Here is a 19,907-nt window from a genome sequence, read left to right on the forward strand (position 1 = left end):
GCCGATAAAAAAAAATACGTGTCTCTTATTTTTCGATGTACTACAACATATTGCAGTTTCATCAAAATCGGTGAGGGACACCTGGGACAGTTTCCTTGTTAGACAGATTTTTATCCTCAATATTTTTTAAATACCCGGTCAAAAAATAAATTCACTGACATTTTTCGGTTTCTCCTGAAAAAAAATTTCCAACCCTGTAAAAATCCTTAATAATAAAATTCCCGATTAATAAAATTCATTAATATTAAAATTCCCGAACAGTTTATAATATTACCGAACTAAAAAATTCCCGAATTTAGGGAATTAAATTTGTTTTATTTATAAAATTGGAAAACAAAAAGAATTCGATATAATTAATAATAATCCAAGGTGAATTAAAAAAATTTCAAGTGATTTAAAAACAATTCAAAAATATTTTTAAAAATTCCTCAATATTTTAAAAAGTAATGCAATCAATTAAATTGGGAGTGCATTTAGAAAAATTCTAAAAACGTTGATGAAAATCAGAAGAATTTGAGCGAATTAAGCAATACATACAAAATAAAAAAGTATCGATCAAAGTGAGTTAAGGTTGTATGTAACAAAATCAATCTCTGGTGAAATTTTCTAAAAAAAGAGCTTCAAAATAATGTAAGTGAATTAAAGAAAATAAAAAAAAACTGACGAATTAAATAAAATTCGAATGGATTCAGAGAAATTTAAGGAAAATGAAAAAAATTTGATAAAAGTAATAGAAATCCTTTTGGGGGGGAAAAAATCAAGTGAATTGAAAACAAATAAAAAATATTTTTGAAATTTTAATACATTGAAAAAAATTCAAAAATATTTTTGAAATTCATTGAATGAATTAAATATGGAGTGGATTTAGATGAATTCAAGGGAACTCAAAGGGACTGATAAAATCAGACGAATTTAAGCGAATTAAACAAAATTTAAAGAATGAAAAAATGAATGAAATAAAATTTGAATGGATTCAGAGAAATTTAAGGAAAATGAAAAAAATTCGATGAAATTAATAGAAATCCATTTGGGAATTTAAAAAAATCAAGAAAATTGAAAACAAATAAGAAATATTTTTTAAATTTCAACACATTGAAAAAAATTCCAAAATATTTTTAAAATTCATTGAAATAATTAGGTATTAAGTGCATTCAGATAAATTCAAGGGAACTCAAAGAAAGTTTGTTAAAAATTAGAAGAATTTGAGCGAATCAATCAAAATGTAAAAAAAATAATTAAATTGAGTTAATTGGGAGTGAGCAGAATTCAGCGCAAACTTAACAGAATGTGGACGAATTAAAGAAAATAAAATTAAATAAACTAAAGAATTAAAGAAAATTCGAATGGATTTAGAGGAATTCAAGAGAAATGAGAAGAATTCAATTAAATTCATAAAAATTTCATGTGAATTAAAAAAATCGAGTGAATGAACAATTAAAAAACCAAAAAAAAAAGTGATTTAATTAAATTGATAGTGAATTTAGAAATTAGTTAATTTATTTTTAATTATGTAATTTTTTTTAGAAATGTTCACAACTAGAAATTTGATGGAGGATGAATCATTTATCGTTGAAAATTGATTTATATATCTCCAAATTCAAAAATTATTCTTTTTAGTTGAAAATTCGTCTTTTTGGGTCGAAAATTAATATTTTTGTTGAAAATTTAACTATTTTGCAGAAAATTGGTCTTTTTGGCTCAAGAAATCAAAGATTTCATTGCATTTTTTAATTTCTTTCTTGATAGAAAAGTTTTAAAACTTGTAACAAACTTCATTTTTCTTTGAAAATTCATCTTTTTCGTTGAAAATTTAACTATTTTGTTAAAAACTTGTCATTTTAGTGGAAAAAGTGTCTTCTTGGTTGATAATACAACTATTTAGTTGGAAATTAAACTGTTTTTTGAAATATTTAGTCTTTATGGCTTAATAATTCCACAATTTGGCTGTAAGTCTTTTTCTTTCTTCAATAAAAAATTGTCTTTGGTAGAAAATTCAACTAAATTTGGTTAAAAATTTTTTTTTTGTTTGTAAATTTATCTATGTGTTAGAAATTTATTCCTTTTTGGTTCAAATGCTGCTTGATTCAACATTACTCTGTTTCGGTTGATAAATCAATTATTTTAAAAAAATGTCTACTTGATTGAAAGTTAGGCTAATTTTAACAAATGATTTTTTTTCGGTTGATTTTATTAACTTCAAATTTAATTCTTCAATTTTTGATTTAAAATTTTAATATTTTATGGAAAACTCACGTATTTTGTTGAAAATACAACTTTTTGATTAAACATTAAACTATTTAAACATTGTTAAATATTTTATTGAAGATTCTTAATCATCGGTGAAAATTCGTTTAATTTTTATAGTTTAAAAATTAATTTTATTTTTCAGATTAAAAATTAATTTTTTTAACTTAAAATGCAACTATTCCATTTTTTCTTGAAAATTTCATTTGAAATTTTTCTTTTTGGACTAAAAAATCAGTTCGTTTCCAAATGCAACCATTTCGTTGAAATTTCGTCATTTTTGTTTGAAAAATGCATCCATTTGGTAAAACTGTAATCTTCTTTGTTCAAAAATGCAACTTTTTGATTAAAAATTAATTTTTTCAATTGGAAAATTTTGCAAATCGGTCTTTTGATTTTAAAATTCATCTCTTTTGGCAAAAATTAAATTTCTTGTGTTAATTTTTTTTAAATTAATTTTTTTAACTGTAAATTTCACTATTCAATTTTCTGTTTTGCTGAAAATTAATACTCTCGGTTTAAAATTCATTTTTTTTAAATTTGAAAATTCACTTATTTGGTTAAAAATTCATCAATATTCTTGAAAATGCAATATTTTTTATTAAAATTACTAAAATCGTTAAAAGTTTAAATATTCGGATTGATATAAAAAAATTTTTAAATAATTTTCGATTGTTATTTTAGAGAAAATTGAAGATTAATCACCTGTGACTCCCGTTTTCTGGTAGAAAAATGTGAACCATTCTTCGGGAACGATTCCAAGACGGGTGGGGGATGGGTCCATAAGTCGTTTTGGGCGTTCAAATGTCGTGCTGGTCGTGGCCTGTGCCCTCTGGGCCATAACAGGCAGGATTTGTGCTAAAAAATACAAAAATTTCTTTATATCAAGTATTTTCGCATTTGAGCGAATTTCAATTTAAATTTAATTAAAATACAAAAAATTACAGGCCTGATAATGAAATTTAAACTGAAACAATTTGTAAATTTCGAAAATACTTTAGGAATATCAAATTTTGCTTATTTTGAATAAAAATCGAATGAATGGAATAACAAAGAATTTTTTGTGAAAAAATAAACCGCCAATGTTAAGAATTTAATTAAAATTAAAATTTTTATGCTAATCGATAGAAAAAACAGAGAAGTCCAAATAACTCATTTTTAAAATCAAAAATTATATATTAAAATTTTCTTGTTATTATAAAGTTTTAGTCACAATATCTCGTATATATTGTTCTTTCTGGGAAAATTTAAAATGTTTTATTTTAGAAAATTAATTTTAAGAGAGAATTGATAAAGATTTCAAATTATTTCGTAAAATTTCGAAAAAGAATTCAGAAGATTTCAAAGAAAATCTTTTAATTTTATATGATTAAAAAATTTTAGAAAAAATTCGAGTAAGATTGACAGATATTTCGAAGTTTTGAAAAGATTCAAAAGTAATTTTGAACTTGAAAATATTTAAAAAAAATGTAATTTTTCAAGATTTTCAATAAAAAAATTTAGTAGCTTTTTAACAATTTTCAGAGGTTTCAAGAGAATAAAAAACTTGTCTTAAGCTTCATAGGAAAAATTCCAATCACTGTAAGGAAAGTTAAAAAAAATTAGAAAAAATTTAACGTTTGAAAAAATTGTATAACAATGTAGATTTATGAAATTTTTAAAACAAAATTTCGTACCTTTTTAAAGACTTTGAAAGATTTCTAAATTAAAATTATACTTATTTTTTAAATTACTGAGAACATTTCAAATGAACGATTTTGGAAAAATGAATTTTGAGAGAATATTTGGAATTTTTTTTTTTTAATATTTCAAAATATTTCCAACATTGAGAAAACAAAATTCGTAAGATTTTAAGACAAGGTTTTTAATTTTGCACAGTAAAAAAAAAAGAAAAACTCAAAGCATTTTAAAAGATAGTCAGAAGCGTTACATTTTGGAATTATTAAAAAAATATAGTAAAAAAAATTCAAAAAATGACTACAAATTACAAAAAGCAAAAAAAAATCTAGAAGATTCTTCGGAACCATTTTTGATTTTGGACGATTTTTGAAAATTTTGGGAAAAATTTTAAAGAGGGACTTACATTTCTTGTTAAGAATACATCTTTTTTGGAATGAAATTAAATCACTTGTTTAAGTATTTAACTATTTTGTTGAAAAGCCACTTTTTTGGTAGCAACTTAATTATAGTTAAAAATTCATATCTTTGGTTATAATTGTAACGATTTTGTTGAAAAGTTGACTTTTCTAACAGAAAATTAATCTACAGAAAATAAAATTAATCTAAATTTTTCGTTGAGAATTCTTCTTTTTTTGTTAAAAATTCTTCTTTTTTTTTACTATCTATTTCTATTTACTATCTATTTCGTTAAAAATTTGTCTTTTTTGAAAAAAAATTAATTTTATTGGTTCAAAACTCACTATTATGCAAAAAAATTTTTTTTTTGAAATATAATTATTATCTACATTTTCATAGTTACATTTTCAACCAAAAAGATAAATTTGAAACTAAATCTTCAGCTAAAAGTATGAATTTTCAACAAAAACGTTCGATGATTTTCTATTATTTAAATATTTTAATTGTTGAACAAAATTTATTTATAATTAAAGAAAAACTGTAAATTTAAAAAGGCTTATTTATAAAACAATTTTCAACCAAAGATATTAAATAATTGACAAAGTAGTTTAACTTTTATCCCAAAAAGATGAATTTTCAACGAAAAATGTATTAATTGATTTTTTTTAAATATTTTAAGTGAAGAGTACTTCAATTCAACCAAAAAGGAGAATTTTTAACCAGAGTTGAAATTTCAACCAAGAAAGATTAATTTGAAACCAAAAAAAAAAATGAATGTCCAAACCAGGAAATTAATTTTCTTCTAAAAAAGATGAATTTTCAACAAAATAGTTATATTTTCAACCAGAGATGAATTTTGAACTAAAATTATACATATTTAACAAAATTAATTAATTTTTAACAAAATTGTCGAATTTTCAATAACAGAAATAAATTCTCAATGAAAAATGCAAGAAAAGATAATTGAACAAAAACAAATTTTAATTTTAAATAAAAAAGAGTTGAATCACTCCAAAAAAAGCGCATTTTAAACAAAACAGTTAAATACCCAATCCAATCAAATTAATTTTCAACCAAAAAGATGAATTCTGAACGAAAAACATAACGCTAATAAATATTTCAACGAAGAACGATTTTTATTTCAAACAAAAAACAGTTGAACTCATGCAAATATATTGAAATCCAAATAAACTTTTTAATCAAATTAATGAATGTTGAGATATTCATTTTTTTGTGGCTATTTATTTAAAATCATAATTTTGCTGTCTTGAAAAATCAATTATTACATTTTTTGTTAAAAATTAACCTTTTAAGATTAAAATATAAAAAATTTTGTTTGAAGGATTCATCTATTTGGCTGAACATTTCACTATTTGGTTTAAAACTAACTTTTCCGTTGAAAATTCATATTTTTGGGCTGAAAGAAAAAAATATTTTGTAAAAAAACCCCCCTCTTTTGGATGAAAACTAAACTATTTAGTTGTAAGTTAACATTTTTTTCTTGAAATTTTGATTTGACATATCTGAAATCTTCAAAAATTGTCTTTTAACTTTTATAGGAATTTTATAAAAATGAAGTTTAAACAAATTTAAACAAAAATTAAAGTTAAATATAAATAGTAAAAATTTGAATTTTTCATTCGAGATAAATTATTCCATTTAAAAAAAACTCATCCAAATGGATAGAAATATTAGATGAATGTTCAGCATTCATCTTTATTTTTTTGGCTATTTATTTTTAATTGGTTTTTTTTAACCTTTTTGCTTTTTGTTAAAAAATCGTCTTTTTTCATTAAAAGAAAATCATCCATTTTAATGAAAATTCCAATTTATGGATAAAAATGAACTTTTCTGTTGAAAATTCCTATTTTCGGTTTAAAAAATGAACAATTTTGTAAAAAAAATCGCCTCTGTGTTCAAAGCTAATTTGTTTCGATTAAGGATGCAAAATTTTTGTTTACAACTCGTATTTTTTAGGTTAATTCCACCGTTTTATTTAAAAATCAAATCTTGTAAATTTGTTACATTTTTCGTTGAGCATTCTTCTTTTTGGTCAAAAATCAATCTATTTATTTTTTAAATTAATTTACTTAGTTCAAGATTAATCATTTTAGTTAAAAATTAATCTCAAATTGAAAATATAACTGTTTGATCGAAATTTGGAAATTTATCATTATAGTAAAAAATTCGGTTGAAAACTCGTCTTTTTCAAAAAAAAAAAATCATCTATTTGATTAAAAAATTTTATTTGAATATTTTTGTGTTTAAATTAAAAATCTTTCTTGATTGAAAACTCAATTATTTGGTTGAAAGTTACTTTTTTTGTTGAAATTTTTATTTCATACCTAAAATCTTCAAAAATTGTTTTGAACTTTCATAAGAATCTTAGAAAAATTATATTTATATAACTTGAAAAAGCAAACTTAAAAAGTAAATATAGATAATCGAAATTTTAATTTTGTATTAAAAATCGATTTAATCCTTAAATAAAAAAAGTGGACCCACACTTAGCTAGTTTTTGTGCAAAGTACAATTGATTCTATTTAAAATTATGGAATATTTAACGGTGTGGCTAGTTTTCTCGAGTTTATGAACAATTTTAAAGATTATTAAAATTCACAGGTTACGTGTGCCCCTGGAAAATCCTTGAAAGAAAAATTTGCAAGACTTTTCAAGGATTTTAATAACTTTAATACTCCAAAAACTACTTTGAAAGCGATATAATTTTTCTTCGAGATATCTCAAAAAATCAATGGCAGGTCCGTTTGAAGGTTAAGTTAACCTCATTGATAAAAAAATCACAACTGGATCAAAATGAGACAAAAAAATAAGAGGGATGCACACAGTTGCTATTGGAAAGACCCTAAAGTTGATTATTTTTAATTAAATAACCGATTATTAACAAAATGTGATCACTTTTTGCTATTATGTAATGAGATTCTGAACCACAATGGGAGAATAATAACTTAACAAATATGAATTAAAAAATAAAAAAATGGTAACCACAATAAAATAAAAACTTTGTTCTGTTGGGATTTCGCTATTAATAATAATATTTGCAACAATTACCATTGCGAAGAGCCAGCCGCGAAAACATTTTGTTCACAGATCGTACTTCACTTGCCAAATGAAAAGAAAAATGGCCGATCTCAGTGACACCAACACAAAAATCAATATAATACTCTACCACTTTTTCAAAAAACAAAATAATAAATTCACTCAAAAACAAATATAAATAATTAACAGATAATTATTTCTGTATATATTTATAATATTCTATTTCCTTTATGTATAGAAAGATCTGAAATTATTATTCACTTAATGAAACAAATGGATAATATATTTTTAGGTTGGTTATAGTGGCGATAGACCAATCTAGTCAAGTTCATTACTATATTGTATTTCTCACGATTCCCTAATATTTAAATACTATTTCAAAATATTGATTGAAAATAGAAAAATAAATTTTTTAATTCTTTGTATGATTTAAATATAAATTTCTCAGCCTTTATTCAATTAAAATAAACGAAATAATCTGAATAAAGTTTCTGTTTTGAGTTATATAGTCAAAATAGCAGTAGGAAAATAATCTGAGATCGTGAGCTGTCACATCACGTCAATTTGACATTTAATTTACCCAAAGCATTTGTTCGAGCGTTGATAATTAATTTCCGTGTTTGAAATATTTTAAAAATGGGAATTTTCGCATCCTGCTGTAAACCATCCGCAACATACGAGGACCTCACACCTGATCCGGTAATTGTATGTTTTTTGAGGTTATGCAATTCAATTTGGTGTGTCAACTCGTACTTGAGTACATAATTAATATTTCTTTTAATTTTATTAAAATTCCCACTGCCTTCGATAGGAATATATCTAGTTATTATTTTTTGATTTTCGAAAAAATTAATTTTGAGTAGATCAATAACGGTACACTCCCAAGAATGGATTTTATGTTTTGTTTTGGAGCTAACGTCATGTTAAACTAGCAACAAAACAATCAATATTTTTTACTTTATCATTTAATAATGAAAATGCTTGCATGAGAAATGACCAAGCAGACAAGTTTCAGAAATCGTCATTCTCAATGAATTAATCAGAAGTTGTTTTAGACAAGTATTCTTGAAATTCGTTTACTTATTACGTCTTAATTTATTTATTTTTTAGACAATGTGCCAAGATGGTGACACTTTAAGTGAAATGATTCATTTGAAACTTTTTTATTAATAAATTGTGATTTTGCGACTAAATTTTGAAATTTAAAGATTTCATAATCTCTAATTAATTTTAGAGTGTTTATCGAACTATTTATAATAATAATTAATAATAATAATAATAAATTCAGAATTTTATGGGCACTTGAAGTTCATATATTTTTCTGAATATCCGTCTTTTTGGGGTTCAAAATTCAATGATTTTGGCTAAAAATGCAACATTTTCATTTAAAATTGATCAATTTACTTTTTAGAAATTTGAATGTTTTTTACTGACAATTTAGCTATATTTGATTTTAAGTACAAAATTTGTTTTAGGTGAAATTTCGCCTTTTGGGTAGAAAAGTTATCTAATAATCTTTATCATTTTGGTTAAAAATTAATTTCTTTAATTACAAAATTTAATTATTTTGTTAACAAATTTTTTTTCCTGGTGAATATTTATTTTTATAAAATGTTAACACTTCTAATTTTAGATAGAAAGTAATCTTTTTTGTTTAAGAATTTATGTATTTTCTTTAAACTTTTGTTTTGTTTTTTTGTGTGTAGAAAATCATCTCTCGGGTTAAAAATCTAAATATTAGATTAAAATTAATTATTATTTGTTTAAAAGTTCATAATTGTGATCAAAAATTCATTTATTTGGTGAAAAATTTAACTATTTTAGTTCAAAATTCATATATTTTGTTGAAAATTATTGTTAAAATTTTTATTTATTTCAATTACATTAAATTTTTCTTTATTTTTATTTAAAGTTTTATCTTTTTTACGTAAAAATTCATGTTTTTGTTGAAAGCCCTTATTTTCGGTTGAAAATTTATTCATTTTTTACTTAAAATGTATTTTTTTACTGAAAATTTATTTATTCTGTTTTAAGTACAAAAATATTCTATTTTGGGTGAAAATTCGTCTTTTTGTTAGAAAAGTTATAAAATTATTTTAAAACCTATCACTCTGGTTAAAAATTAATGTCTTTAATTACAAATTATTAAACTATTTTGTTGTAATTTTTTTTTCTTGAGCAAGATATATTTTTCTAAAATTTTAACACTTCTATTTTAAGTCGAAAATTGAACTTTTTTATTTAAAAATTCCTGTATTTCGTTATAAATTTGTTTTTTTTTGTTTCTGTATAAAATTAATCTTTTGGGTTAAAAATCTAAATATTTTGTTAAAATTAATTTTTAATTTAATTAATTAATTTTGATTTCAAATTTAAATATTTTGTTGAAAATTCGTATTTTTTATCTAGATTTTTGTAAAATTTCAAAACTTCTCTTTTTAGTTGAATTTTTATCTATTTTATGTAAAAATTCATGTATTTTGTCTAAAACCCATATTTTTGTGATGAAAATTCAATTCTTCTGTTGAAAATTAATTTTTTTACTGAAAATTAAACTATTCTATTTTTAATACAAAATTAATCTATTTTAGGTAAAAATTCGCCTTTTTGGTAGAAAACTTACCAAATTATTTAAAACTTCATGATTTTGCTTAAAAATAATTTCTTTGATTAGAAAATTTTTAATTTTATTGAAAGTTCGTATTTTTTTATGTAGATGTATTTTTCTGAAATTTTAACACTTCTATTTTATAATTTGATAACTTTTCTATGCAAAAGACGAATTTTTACCTAGAATAATAAATTTTCAAGAAAATAATAATAAATGAAAATTCAATTATTTCATTGAAAATTTATTTTTTTGATGAAAATTTAACTATTCTATTTTAAGTACAAAATTGATCTATCGTAAGTAAAAATTCGTCTTTTTCGTCGAAAAGTTATTAAATTATTCGAAACTTCATGATTTTGGTTAAAAATAATTTCTTTAATTAGAAATTTTAATATTTTCTTGAAAATTCGTATTTTTGTATGTAGATGTATTTTTCTGAAATTTTAAGACTTCTGATTTTAGATGAAAATTGATTTGTTAAAAAAATTAACTATTTTGTTGAAAATGGTTTTTTCTTGATATTGTTTATTTAAGAATTCGTGCATTTCTAGAAAATAAGTCTTTTTTGGTAGAAATGTCATCTTTTGGGCTAAAAATCTAAATATTTGATTAAAATACATTTCTTTGTTTGTTTGAAAGTTCATCATTTTAATCAAAAATTCATTTGTTTGATTTAAAATGTAACTATTTTGTTGAAAATTCGTATTTTTTATGTGGATTTTTTTTTAAATTTCAACACTTCTATTTTTAGTTTAATTTTTATTTTTTTTTTACATAAAAATTCATTTATTTTGTCTAAAACCCGTGTTTTTGTTTTGAAAATTCAATTATTTTATTTTTTAAACAAATTTTTTTCTGCTGAAAATTTATTTTTTTACTGAAAATGTAACTATTCTATTTTAAGTACAAAATTGATTCATTGTAAGTAAAAATTAGTATATTTGGTAAAGAAGTTATTAAATTATTTGAAACTTCATGATTTTGGTTAAAAAAGTTTCTTTAATTAGAAATTTTAATATTTTATTGAAAATTCGTATTTTTTTATGTAGATGTATTTTTTTGAAATTTTAACACTTCTATTTTTAGTAGAAAATTAATTATTTTTATTTAATAAAATGTGTATTTTCGTGAAAATTCATCTTTTGGGATAAAAATCTAAATATTTGGTTAAAATTCATTTTTTTGTTGTTTGAAAGTTCACAATTTTAATTAAAAAAATTAATTTGTTCAATTCAAAATTTAACTATGTCGTTGGAAATAATTTGATAACTTTTCTACCAAAAAGACGAATTTTTACATAAATTAGATCAATTTGTACTTAAAATAGAATAGTTCAATTTTCAGTAAAAAAATAAATTTTCAGCAGCAAAAAAATCAATTTTCAAAAAATAATTGCATTTCCGTTTATTATTATTTTATTGAATTAATTTTCAATAAATTCAATAAATTTTCAATAATATTGATCTTTTTTTATTTAAAAATTCATGTATTTTCTTGAAAATTTGTCTTTTTTGGTAGAAAATTCATCTTTTGGGTTAAGAATCTAAATATTTGGTTAAAATTAATTTTTTTTTGAAAGTTCATCATTTGAATTTTATTAAAAATTTATTTTTTTGCTGCTGAAAATTTATCTTTTAACTGAAAATTTAACTATTCTATTTCTAATACGAAATTGATCTATTTTAGGTAAAAATTTGTCTATTTGGTAAAAAAGTTATCAAACTATTTGAAACTTTATGATTTTGGTTAAAAATAAATTCTTAAATTAGAAATTTTAATATTTTGTTGAAAATTCGTATTTTTTTATCTAGATGTATTTTTCTGAAATGTTAGCACGTCTATTTTTAGTTCAAAATTAATCGATTTTATTTAAGAAAATGTGTATTTTCTTGAAAATTCATCTTTTGTGTTAAAAATCTAAATATTTCGTCAAAAAGACGAATTTTTACCTAAAATAATAAATTTACAATAAAATAATAATAATAATAATAATAATAATAATAATAATAATAAATGAAAATTCAATTATTTTATTGAAAATGTGTTTTTTTTACTGAAAATTTAACTATTCTATTTTAAGTACAAAATTGATCTATTTTAGGTAAAAATTCGTCTTTTTGGTAGAAAAGTTATCTCCTTATTTAAAATTTTAGCATTTTGGTGAAAAATTTATTTCTTTGATTAAAAATTTAACTATTTTGTTGAAAATTCGTTTTTTTATGTAGATGTATTTTTATAAAATTTTAGCATTTCAATTTTTAGTTTTATCTTTTTTATATAAAAATTCATCGGCTTGGTTGAAAATTCAACTATTTCATTGAAAATTTATTTTTTTCTTGAAAATTTATTTATATTTGGTTGAAATTTTTTTTTACTGAACGTTTAAGTATTCTAATTCAAGTACAAAATGTATCTGTTTTAGGTGAAAATTCGTCTTTTTGGTAGAATAGTTATCAAATTATTTGAAACTTTGTCAGTTTGGTTGAAAATTAATTTCTTTAATTAAAAATTTAACTATTTAACTATTTAACTATTTGGTTTCATTTTTTTGTTTAAAAAAAGTTTATTTATTTGGTTAGAAATTTCACTATTTTCGTTAAAAAATCATATATTTTGTTAAAAATCCGTCTTTTTGGGGTTGAAAAATCAACTATTTCATTGAAATCTTTTTTTTTTTTTTAATTTTTTTCTATTGAAAATTTAATAATTCTATTTCAAGTAAAAAATTTTGTTCAGGTTAAAATTCGTCTCATTGGTAGAAAAGTTGTCTCATTATTTAAAACTTCATTATTTTGGTGAAAAATTCTTTTTTTTTTTTTTATTAAAAATTTAACAGTTTCTCTCTGATTTAACTATTTGGTAGAAAATTCGTATTTTTTATATTGATGTATTTTTCAAACATTTTCACACTTATATTTTTAGTTGAATTTTGATCTTTTTTATATAAAAATTAATCTATTTTGTTCATATTTTTTCTTGAAAATACAATTATTTTCATGTAAAATTAATTGATTATTGAATCATTGATCTGTTTTAAGTGAAAATTCGTCTTTTGGGTAGAAAAGTTATCCAATAATCTTGATCATTTTGGTTAAAAATTAATTTCTTTAATTACAAAATCTCATGTATTTTGTTTAGAATTTTTGTTTGTTTGTAGAAAATCATCTTTCGGGTTAAAAATCTAAATATTTGGTTAAAATTAATTTTTGTTTGTTTGAAAGTTCATAGTTGTAATAAAAAATTCATTTATTTGGTTAAAAATGTAACTATTTTATTTAAAAACCCATATATTTTGTTGAAAATTGTTTTTTAAATTCTTTGAATTTCGTTTATTTATTCATGTTTAATTTAATAAATAACAAGAAATCGATGAATTGAGTTCAAAATTGTTTTGTTTCAGGTGAAAATTCGTATTATTGTTATAAAAATTATCTCATTATTTTAAACTGGATCATTTTGGTTAAAAATTAATACGTTGAATTAAAATTTTAACTATTTTGTTGAAAATTCGTTCTTTTATGTAGATATATTTTTCAAAAATTTTGACACTTCTATTTTTAGTTGAAATTTGATATTTTTTATTTAATAATTTATGTATTTTCTTGAAATGTTGTCTTTTTTGGTAGAAAATCGTCTTTCGGGTTGAAAATCTAAATATTTGGTTAAAATTAATTTTTGTTTGTTTGAAAGTTCATAATTGTAATAAAAAATTAATTAATTTGGTTAAAAATTTAACTATTTTAGTTAAAAATTCATATATTTTGTTAAAAACTATTGTTTAAATTCTTTAAATTTCGGTTATTTATTACGTTTTAATTTGATAAATAACAATAAATAATAATAAATCGATGAATTCAGAATTTCATATATTTTGTTGAAAACCCTTCTTTGTGGGGTTAAAGATTTAACTATGCAATTGAACATCTATTTACTTATTTTTGTCAAAATTTGCTTATTTTTTACTGAAAATTTAACTATTCTATTTTAAGTTCAAAATTGTTTTGTTACAGGTGAAAATTCGTATTATTGTTAAAAAAGTTATCTCATTATTTTAAACTTTATCATTTTGGTTAAAAATTAATTCCTTGAATTCAAAATTTAACTATTTTGTTGAAAATTCGTTCTTTTATGTAGATATATTTTTCTAAAATGTTAACACTTCTATTTTTATTGAAATTTGATCTTTTTTATTCATAAATTTTTGTATTTTCTTGAAATGTTGTCTTTTTTGTTAGAAAATCGTCTTTCGGGTTAAAAATCTAAATATTTGGTTAAAATTAATTTTTTTTCTTAGAAGTCCATAATTTTAATCAAAAATTCATTTGTTTGGTTAAAAACTGTAGCTGTTTTAGATTTTCAAATCTAAAGGTTTGTTAATCTATAATTAATTTTAGAGTTTTTATTGAACGATTTATAATAATAATAGTAATAATAAATCGATAAATTGAGCATTTCAAAAGATTCAAGTAGAAATAGGATCTTTTTACGTTAAAAATTACAACTTTTAATTTGAAAATTAATTAATTTTTTGTTGAAGATTAACTTTTTATGTTAAAAATTCATCTTTTCTGATTCATTATTGATTAGTTTGGTTAAAAACTCCTTTTTCCTCTCCAAAATTGGTCAATTTTGTTGACAATTTTTTTTTTAAATTGATTTTTCATGGTGAATATTTATCTATTTGGTGAAAATTCATCTATTTTCGTGAAAATGCGTCTCCTTTGGTAGAATATTTATCTTCCTGGTGGCTAATTAATCTTTTTGGTTAGAAAGTAATTTCTTTGGTTGAAAAAGTTATTCTTTTTAGGTCGAAAATTCTTAGTCGAAAATTTATCTTTTGTGATAGAAATTCAATCTTCTTGGTTAAAAATTGATCTGTTGGTCTTCAAATGTAATTATGTCGTTAGAATTTATTTTATTTGGTTGGAAATTAATTTTTTTAACTGAAAATTTAACTATTTTGTTAACTTTGTTTTTAAAAAGAATTATTTTTTTTTTTAAATTGAAGGTATAACTGTTCCATTTTTGCTTAAACCTTTATGTTTTTAGGTGAAAATTAATTTTTTTTTCAAACTCACCTTTTTTTTGTAAATTATTATTTTCCTAGTTAAAAATTTTTTTTACTGAAAATTGAAATATTCTTTTTAAGTTGAAAATGTATCTGTTTCAGGTGAAAATGCAACTATTTTGTTAAAAATTAATCAATTTTGTTGATGATTTATGATTTTAGTTATAACTCCTTTTTTTTCAAAATTTAACTACTTCGTTGAAAATTATTTTTGTAAAATCGATTTTTCTATCTGAAAATTTTAATTTGACGTGTTTGGTTAAAAATATATTTTCGTCGTTTGGAAATTCCTATTTTTTTTGGTTGAAAATTTGTCTTTTTGGTAAGAAATTATCTTCCAAGTGACTAATTCATTTTTTTTAGTCGAAAATTCATTTCTTTTATGGAAAAATTACAATTTACGGGTTTTAGCTGTTTTTAAGAACAATTAAAAAATTACAAATATAATTATATCAGAAACTGAAAGTTTTGGCTAGCACTCGTAGAGTTGTATAAAATTTTACAAGAAGTTACGAATTGTTTCTAAAAATTACGACATAAAAAAATACAATATACAGGAAAATTCCCGAATTTGTCCAAATAATAGACGAAAGGAGTCATTTCTTGTATTTTTTTTTGTAATTGTATTGATTTGTATTTTATTGTAAAAACGGTTTTTGTTTTTCGTACTTAATTGTAAGAGGGCAAAAATTTGATTTGAACCAAATTAATCCTGGTGAAATTAAATAATAAAAAAATTAAAAGTGTCGAAAAAAAATTACAGAGAAAAGTTTTTAGGGGTGATTTATATTTTTCATATAGTCTACTAGTAAATTAAATTAAAAGTACTCATTTATTTTTAAAAATTAAAAAATTCTCTTCACTTTTTTCATCCATTTTTCGATATTTTCTGCAACTTTTATTGAAACAGTTTATCAATAAAACAAATAATTTGAAAGCAAATAAAGTAAAACATTTTTTTGTGTTTCTTGAGCAATTTCGGCATAAAATTTTTATTTTTCTCTAAAAGAAATTTTACACTGCTATTTTTTTTTTCGTAAAAAGGTTACAAGTATTACCCTAGGATCTTTTATATAATTTGCTCGCCCAAAAAATGCTAGACTTTCTGTAGAATTAGATTCACGAAAAAATTTCATTTGAAACCTCACTTAATTGTAAAAAAAAATCTGTAAGCATTTAAATTTTCTTTTTGTATTTTTTTTTTCTAAACAGGAAGTAAGACGACAACAGTTGGTCGCGGCTGCTGAAAAAAGACAAGCAGAGCAAGAAACACGAGGAATTAAAAATGTGGATGCAGTGAAAAGGCAACAGCGATTGGATGAAGAGCGCAGAAAAAGAGAGGAAGTGGCTGCTCCTACTGATGGTCCACTGAAGGTAATAATTAAAAATTTATTAAAATTTATTATTTATAACCAATTATATATCATTTCGGGGCTTGGATGTCACTTTTTTGAAAAAAATCATACTATTTCTTCTCTTTTCCTTAAAAAGTCCTTCTGAAATTCTTCGCTGTTTGGCTAAAACAAGTACAAAAATCTTTCAAAATTCTAGTTTTTTTTTTAAATTTGTAATTTGTAATATTTGCAATTGAACAATTGCAAATTCGATCATTAAAAACTTTAAAAAATAGTTTTAAATCGTATTGTTTCGAGTATAATTTTTAAATGAAAGCCTTAATTATTGTAAATATATTTGTTAATAAATATTGTTTAAAAATTAATTGTATAATATTAAAAGAGTTTTAAAATCATAAATTTGTATTTTTCACATTCAATGGTATAAAATATCAATTTGGAAGCGTTGAAAATTATAAATATATGGAATTGAACGCTTTTTAAATAATTCAGTTCCAAATTTAAAAATATTTAAGAATAAACTCCAAAATTCCAAGGTTCAAGACTAAAAAATGCTAAATAAAAGCATTTTTTGCTATTATTGACAAAGTTGATAATTTTCTGTTTTGAAAATAGTTCCAATTAGAAATCTTTCTGAATCTTTTGAATGTTGGTGAATTTTGGTAATAAATAATTTAGACGTGGAATATTTTGATTGAATAATAATAAAAAATAAAGAATTTTAAACTATATTATTTTAAAATTTGAAATCTGAAACCTCCAGAAATTAAAAAATTGCAAAACAAATATTTTGGAAATTATGCTTTTGAAGCAAAAAAATCTGTAGTTTCAAGGCCATGGAAATTAAACTGTTTTAGAATGGTGGTAAATTCAACTTTTTTGTTAAAAAGTCATATTTTTAGGACGAAAATTCAACTTCTTTTTCGAATATTCGTCTTTCTGGATATAAAATTCGTCCTTTTGGATTTAAAATTCATCTTTTGGCAGAAAAATGATTATTTTTGGTTGAAAATTCATCTTTTATGGTTGAAAATTAATTATTTTTAAATGAAAAGTCTACTATCATATTTTAGGTTCAGAATTAATATCTCTTGGTTAAAAATTCGACTATTGGGATGAAAGCTCAATTATTTTGTTGAAAAATCAACGATTTTCTTAAATAGTCATCTTTTTTTTTAAAGTTAATTCTTTTTTTAATTGATCTTTTTGGTTTAAAAATTCTACCATTTGGTCAATTTTTTTTAATTTATTTAAAATATTTTGTTCAAAAGCCCTCCTTTTGAACGAAATTTCAATTACTTTTTTGAAAAATCGTCTTTTGGGATAAAGAATTCGTCCTTTTAGATTGAAAATTCATCTTTTTTGTAGAAAAATATTCTTCCTGATTGAAGATCCTTCTTTATGGTTAAAAATTTGTCTATTGTTTAAAATTGATTATTTTTAATTATATTTATTTCTTTTACTTTAAAATTTTACTATTTGAAGGAAAATAATTTTTTTTTTTTGAAAAATCAACTATTTTTTTAATTTGTCTTTTTGGATAGAAACAAGTCTTTTTTAATGAAAAAGTTCATCCTTTCAAATTGAAAATTCATCTGTTAGTAGAAAAGTAACGCTTTTCATGGACAGTTATTTTATTTTTTATTTTAAAAGCTTATTATTATATTTTGGGTTTTAGAATTGATCTCTTTTCGTAAAAATTCAACTATTTGGTGGAAAATTTCACTTTTTAAATAAAAAATTTGTCCTTTTGGATTAAAAGTTCATCTGCTGAGACAAAAGACATTTATTCTAGTTAAAAATTCATTTTTTATAGTTAAAGGTTAATTCTTTTTCATTAAAAAATCTATAAATATATTTTTGGTTCAGAATTTGTCTCTTACCGCTAGAAATTCGACTATTTGGTGAAAAAATAAATTATTTTGTTCAAAATTCACCTTATTGGTACAAAATTCAACTATTTTGTAAAATATTCGACTTTTTGGATAAAAAATTCATCCTTTCTTGTTGAAAATTCAGATCTTATCGTTTATAGTTCATTCTTTTTCATTCAAAAGTCTACTATTATATTTTCGGTCCAGAATTAATCTATTTTAGTCAAAACGTTGACTATTTCTTACAAAATTTAATTTAATTTCTTGAAAATTCAATTATTATTACACTTAGTTAATAATATATTCAATTATTTTCTTAGAAGATCATCTTTTTGGGTCCAAACTTCAATAATTTTTTTGAAAATTCGTCTTTATGGATAGAAAATTTGTTCTTTTGGATTGTAAATCCAAATTTTTATATTTTTTTATTTTTTTATTTGAAAATTCTATAGGTATTATATTTATATTTTGGATTCAGAATCGATCATTTTTTGTAAAAAACTCGACTATTTGGTAAAACATCAATTTTTTTGAAAATTCAACTTTTTTTTTTTGAAAAATTCACTCCCCCCCCCCCATGTTTAGAAAGCATTTTGGGCGGCGAAGTCTCACATCACTTTTTAAATAATTTTAATTATATATTTTATGCTTAAATAAAAAAATTGTTAATTTAAAGAAATGTATATAACAAAACAATTAAAATTTTATATTTATTCAAATAAACGCTTCAAAATTCACCGAAAAAATGTAATTTTTGTCGGGAAAATAACCTGAAATTATTTTTGAAAACTGGACATTTTTCAGATTTGTTTTTACTTTTGCAAGAAGTATCGTTTAGCCTTGTGGAAAACTAAACTATTTGTTGAAAATTTATATTTTTTGGTCGAAAATACAACTTTATTTTCAACAAAATTTTGAACCCAAAAAAATCAGTTTTATACCGAAAGACGAATTTTTGATCAAAGAGTTAAATCGTCTACCAAATTTTTGAATTTTAAAGCTAAACTGATGAATCTTTTACAAAAAAGATCAATTTTCAATTAAAATGATGAATGTATTGCACATATTTTTTTAATAGTAAATAAAATTTAAAACAAGCAGTTGAGATTTCTCAACCAAAAAATAAGAATTTTTCAAGAAAATAATTAAATCGTCAAACAAAAAAGATTACTTTCAACTAAAAATGTGAATTTACAATCCAAAAGAACAAAATTTTAACAATTTAATTTAATTTTTTATCCAAAAAATACCATATTTTTAAAAGACAGTCGAATTTTTATCCTGAAACGTTGAAAATTCAACAAAAAAGTTCGTTTTTAGTCCATAAAAATAATTTATTTATCATAAATGATGAAATTTTTACACAAAACTAAAAAAAAATACTTGACTTCTGATACATATAGATGAATTTTCAATAGAAAAAGATTTTTTAAACCAAAAATTGAATAGTCAAAATTTTCAGTTAAAAAAGTAATTTAAAAAGAATGTTCAGCCTGCTGAATTAAACTAAAAATACCAATTTTCCATCAAATAGTTTAATTTACAACAAAAAATATAATTTTTTAATAAGAAATATAATTTTCTACCAAACGGTTGAATTTTTAGACTAAACTGGCGGTAAA

General features: G+C 21.6%; 3 protein-coding genes across 4 annotated transcripts in view; 2 read left to right on the forward strand and 1 right to left on the reverse strand.

The window, feature by feature from the left end:
- Positions 1 to 1,548, forward strand: part of LOC117169959 (ATP synthase subunit b, mitochondrial-like) — a 10,334-nt gene extending 8,786 nt beyond the window's left edge. The window contains exon 3 of the mRNA XM_033356470.1: positions 1,525 to 1,548. Coding sequence (XP_033212361.1) covers positions 1,525 to 1,548 — 24 coding nt within the window. The remainder of the gene's footprint in view (positions 1 to 1,524) is intronic.
- A 1,393-nt stretch (positions 1,549 to 2,941) lies between these two features.
- Positions 2,942 to 7,465, reverse strand: LOC117169960 (ATP synthase subunit b, mitochondrial-like). The gene is made up of 2 exons (XM_033356471.1): positions 7,390 to 7,465; positions 2,942 to 3,102 (listed from the first exon to the last, which is right to left on the reverse strand). The coding sequence occupies exons 1-2, from the start codon at positions 7,415 to 7,417 to the stop codon at positions 2,942 to 2,944; spliced, it is 189 nt and encodes a 62-aa protein (XP_033212362.1). The 5' UTR covers positions 7,418 to 7,465.
- A 447-nt stretch (positions 7,466 to 7,912) lies between these two features.
- LOC117169155 (small VCP/p97-interacting protein) overlaps positions 7,913 to 19,907 on the forward strand; it is a 14,507-nt gene continuing 2,512 nt past the window's right edge. The window contains exons 1-2 of one of the 2 annotated variants that reach the window (XM_033355368.1): positions 7,913 to 8,082; positions 16,269 to 16,430. In XM_033355368.1, coding sequence (XP_033211259.1) covers positions 8,014 to 8,082; positions 16,269 to 16,430 — 231 coding nt within the window. In that variant the 5' untranslated portion in view covers positions 7,913 to 8,013. The remainder of the gene's footprint in view (positions 8,083 to 16,268; positions 16,431 to 19,907) is intronic. The other variant, XM_033355369.1, reaches the window with a different exon arrangement.

The sequence above is a fragment of the Belonocnema kinseyi genome, chromosome 3, assembly GCF_010883055.1.
Source record: "Belonocnema kinseyi isolate 2016_QV_RU_SX_M_011 chromosome 3, B_treatae_v1, whole genome shotgun sequence".
Taxonomy (NCBI): domain Eukaryota; kingdom Metazoa; phylum Arthropoda; class Insecta; order Hymenoptera; family Cynipidae; genus Belonocnema; species Belonocnema kinseyi.

Excerpts from the sequence above, each read along its gene's own strand:
- LOC117169960 (XM_033356471.1), bottom strand. The coding sequence starts at position 7,417 with ATGTTTTCGCGGCTGGCTCTTCGCAATG. Across the intron at positions 3,103-7,389 it reads GCGGCTGGCTCTTCGCAATG|CACAAATCCTGCCTGTTATG; the intron begins GTAATTGTTGCA and ends TGTATTTTTTAG.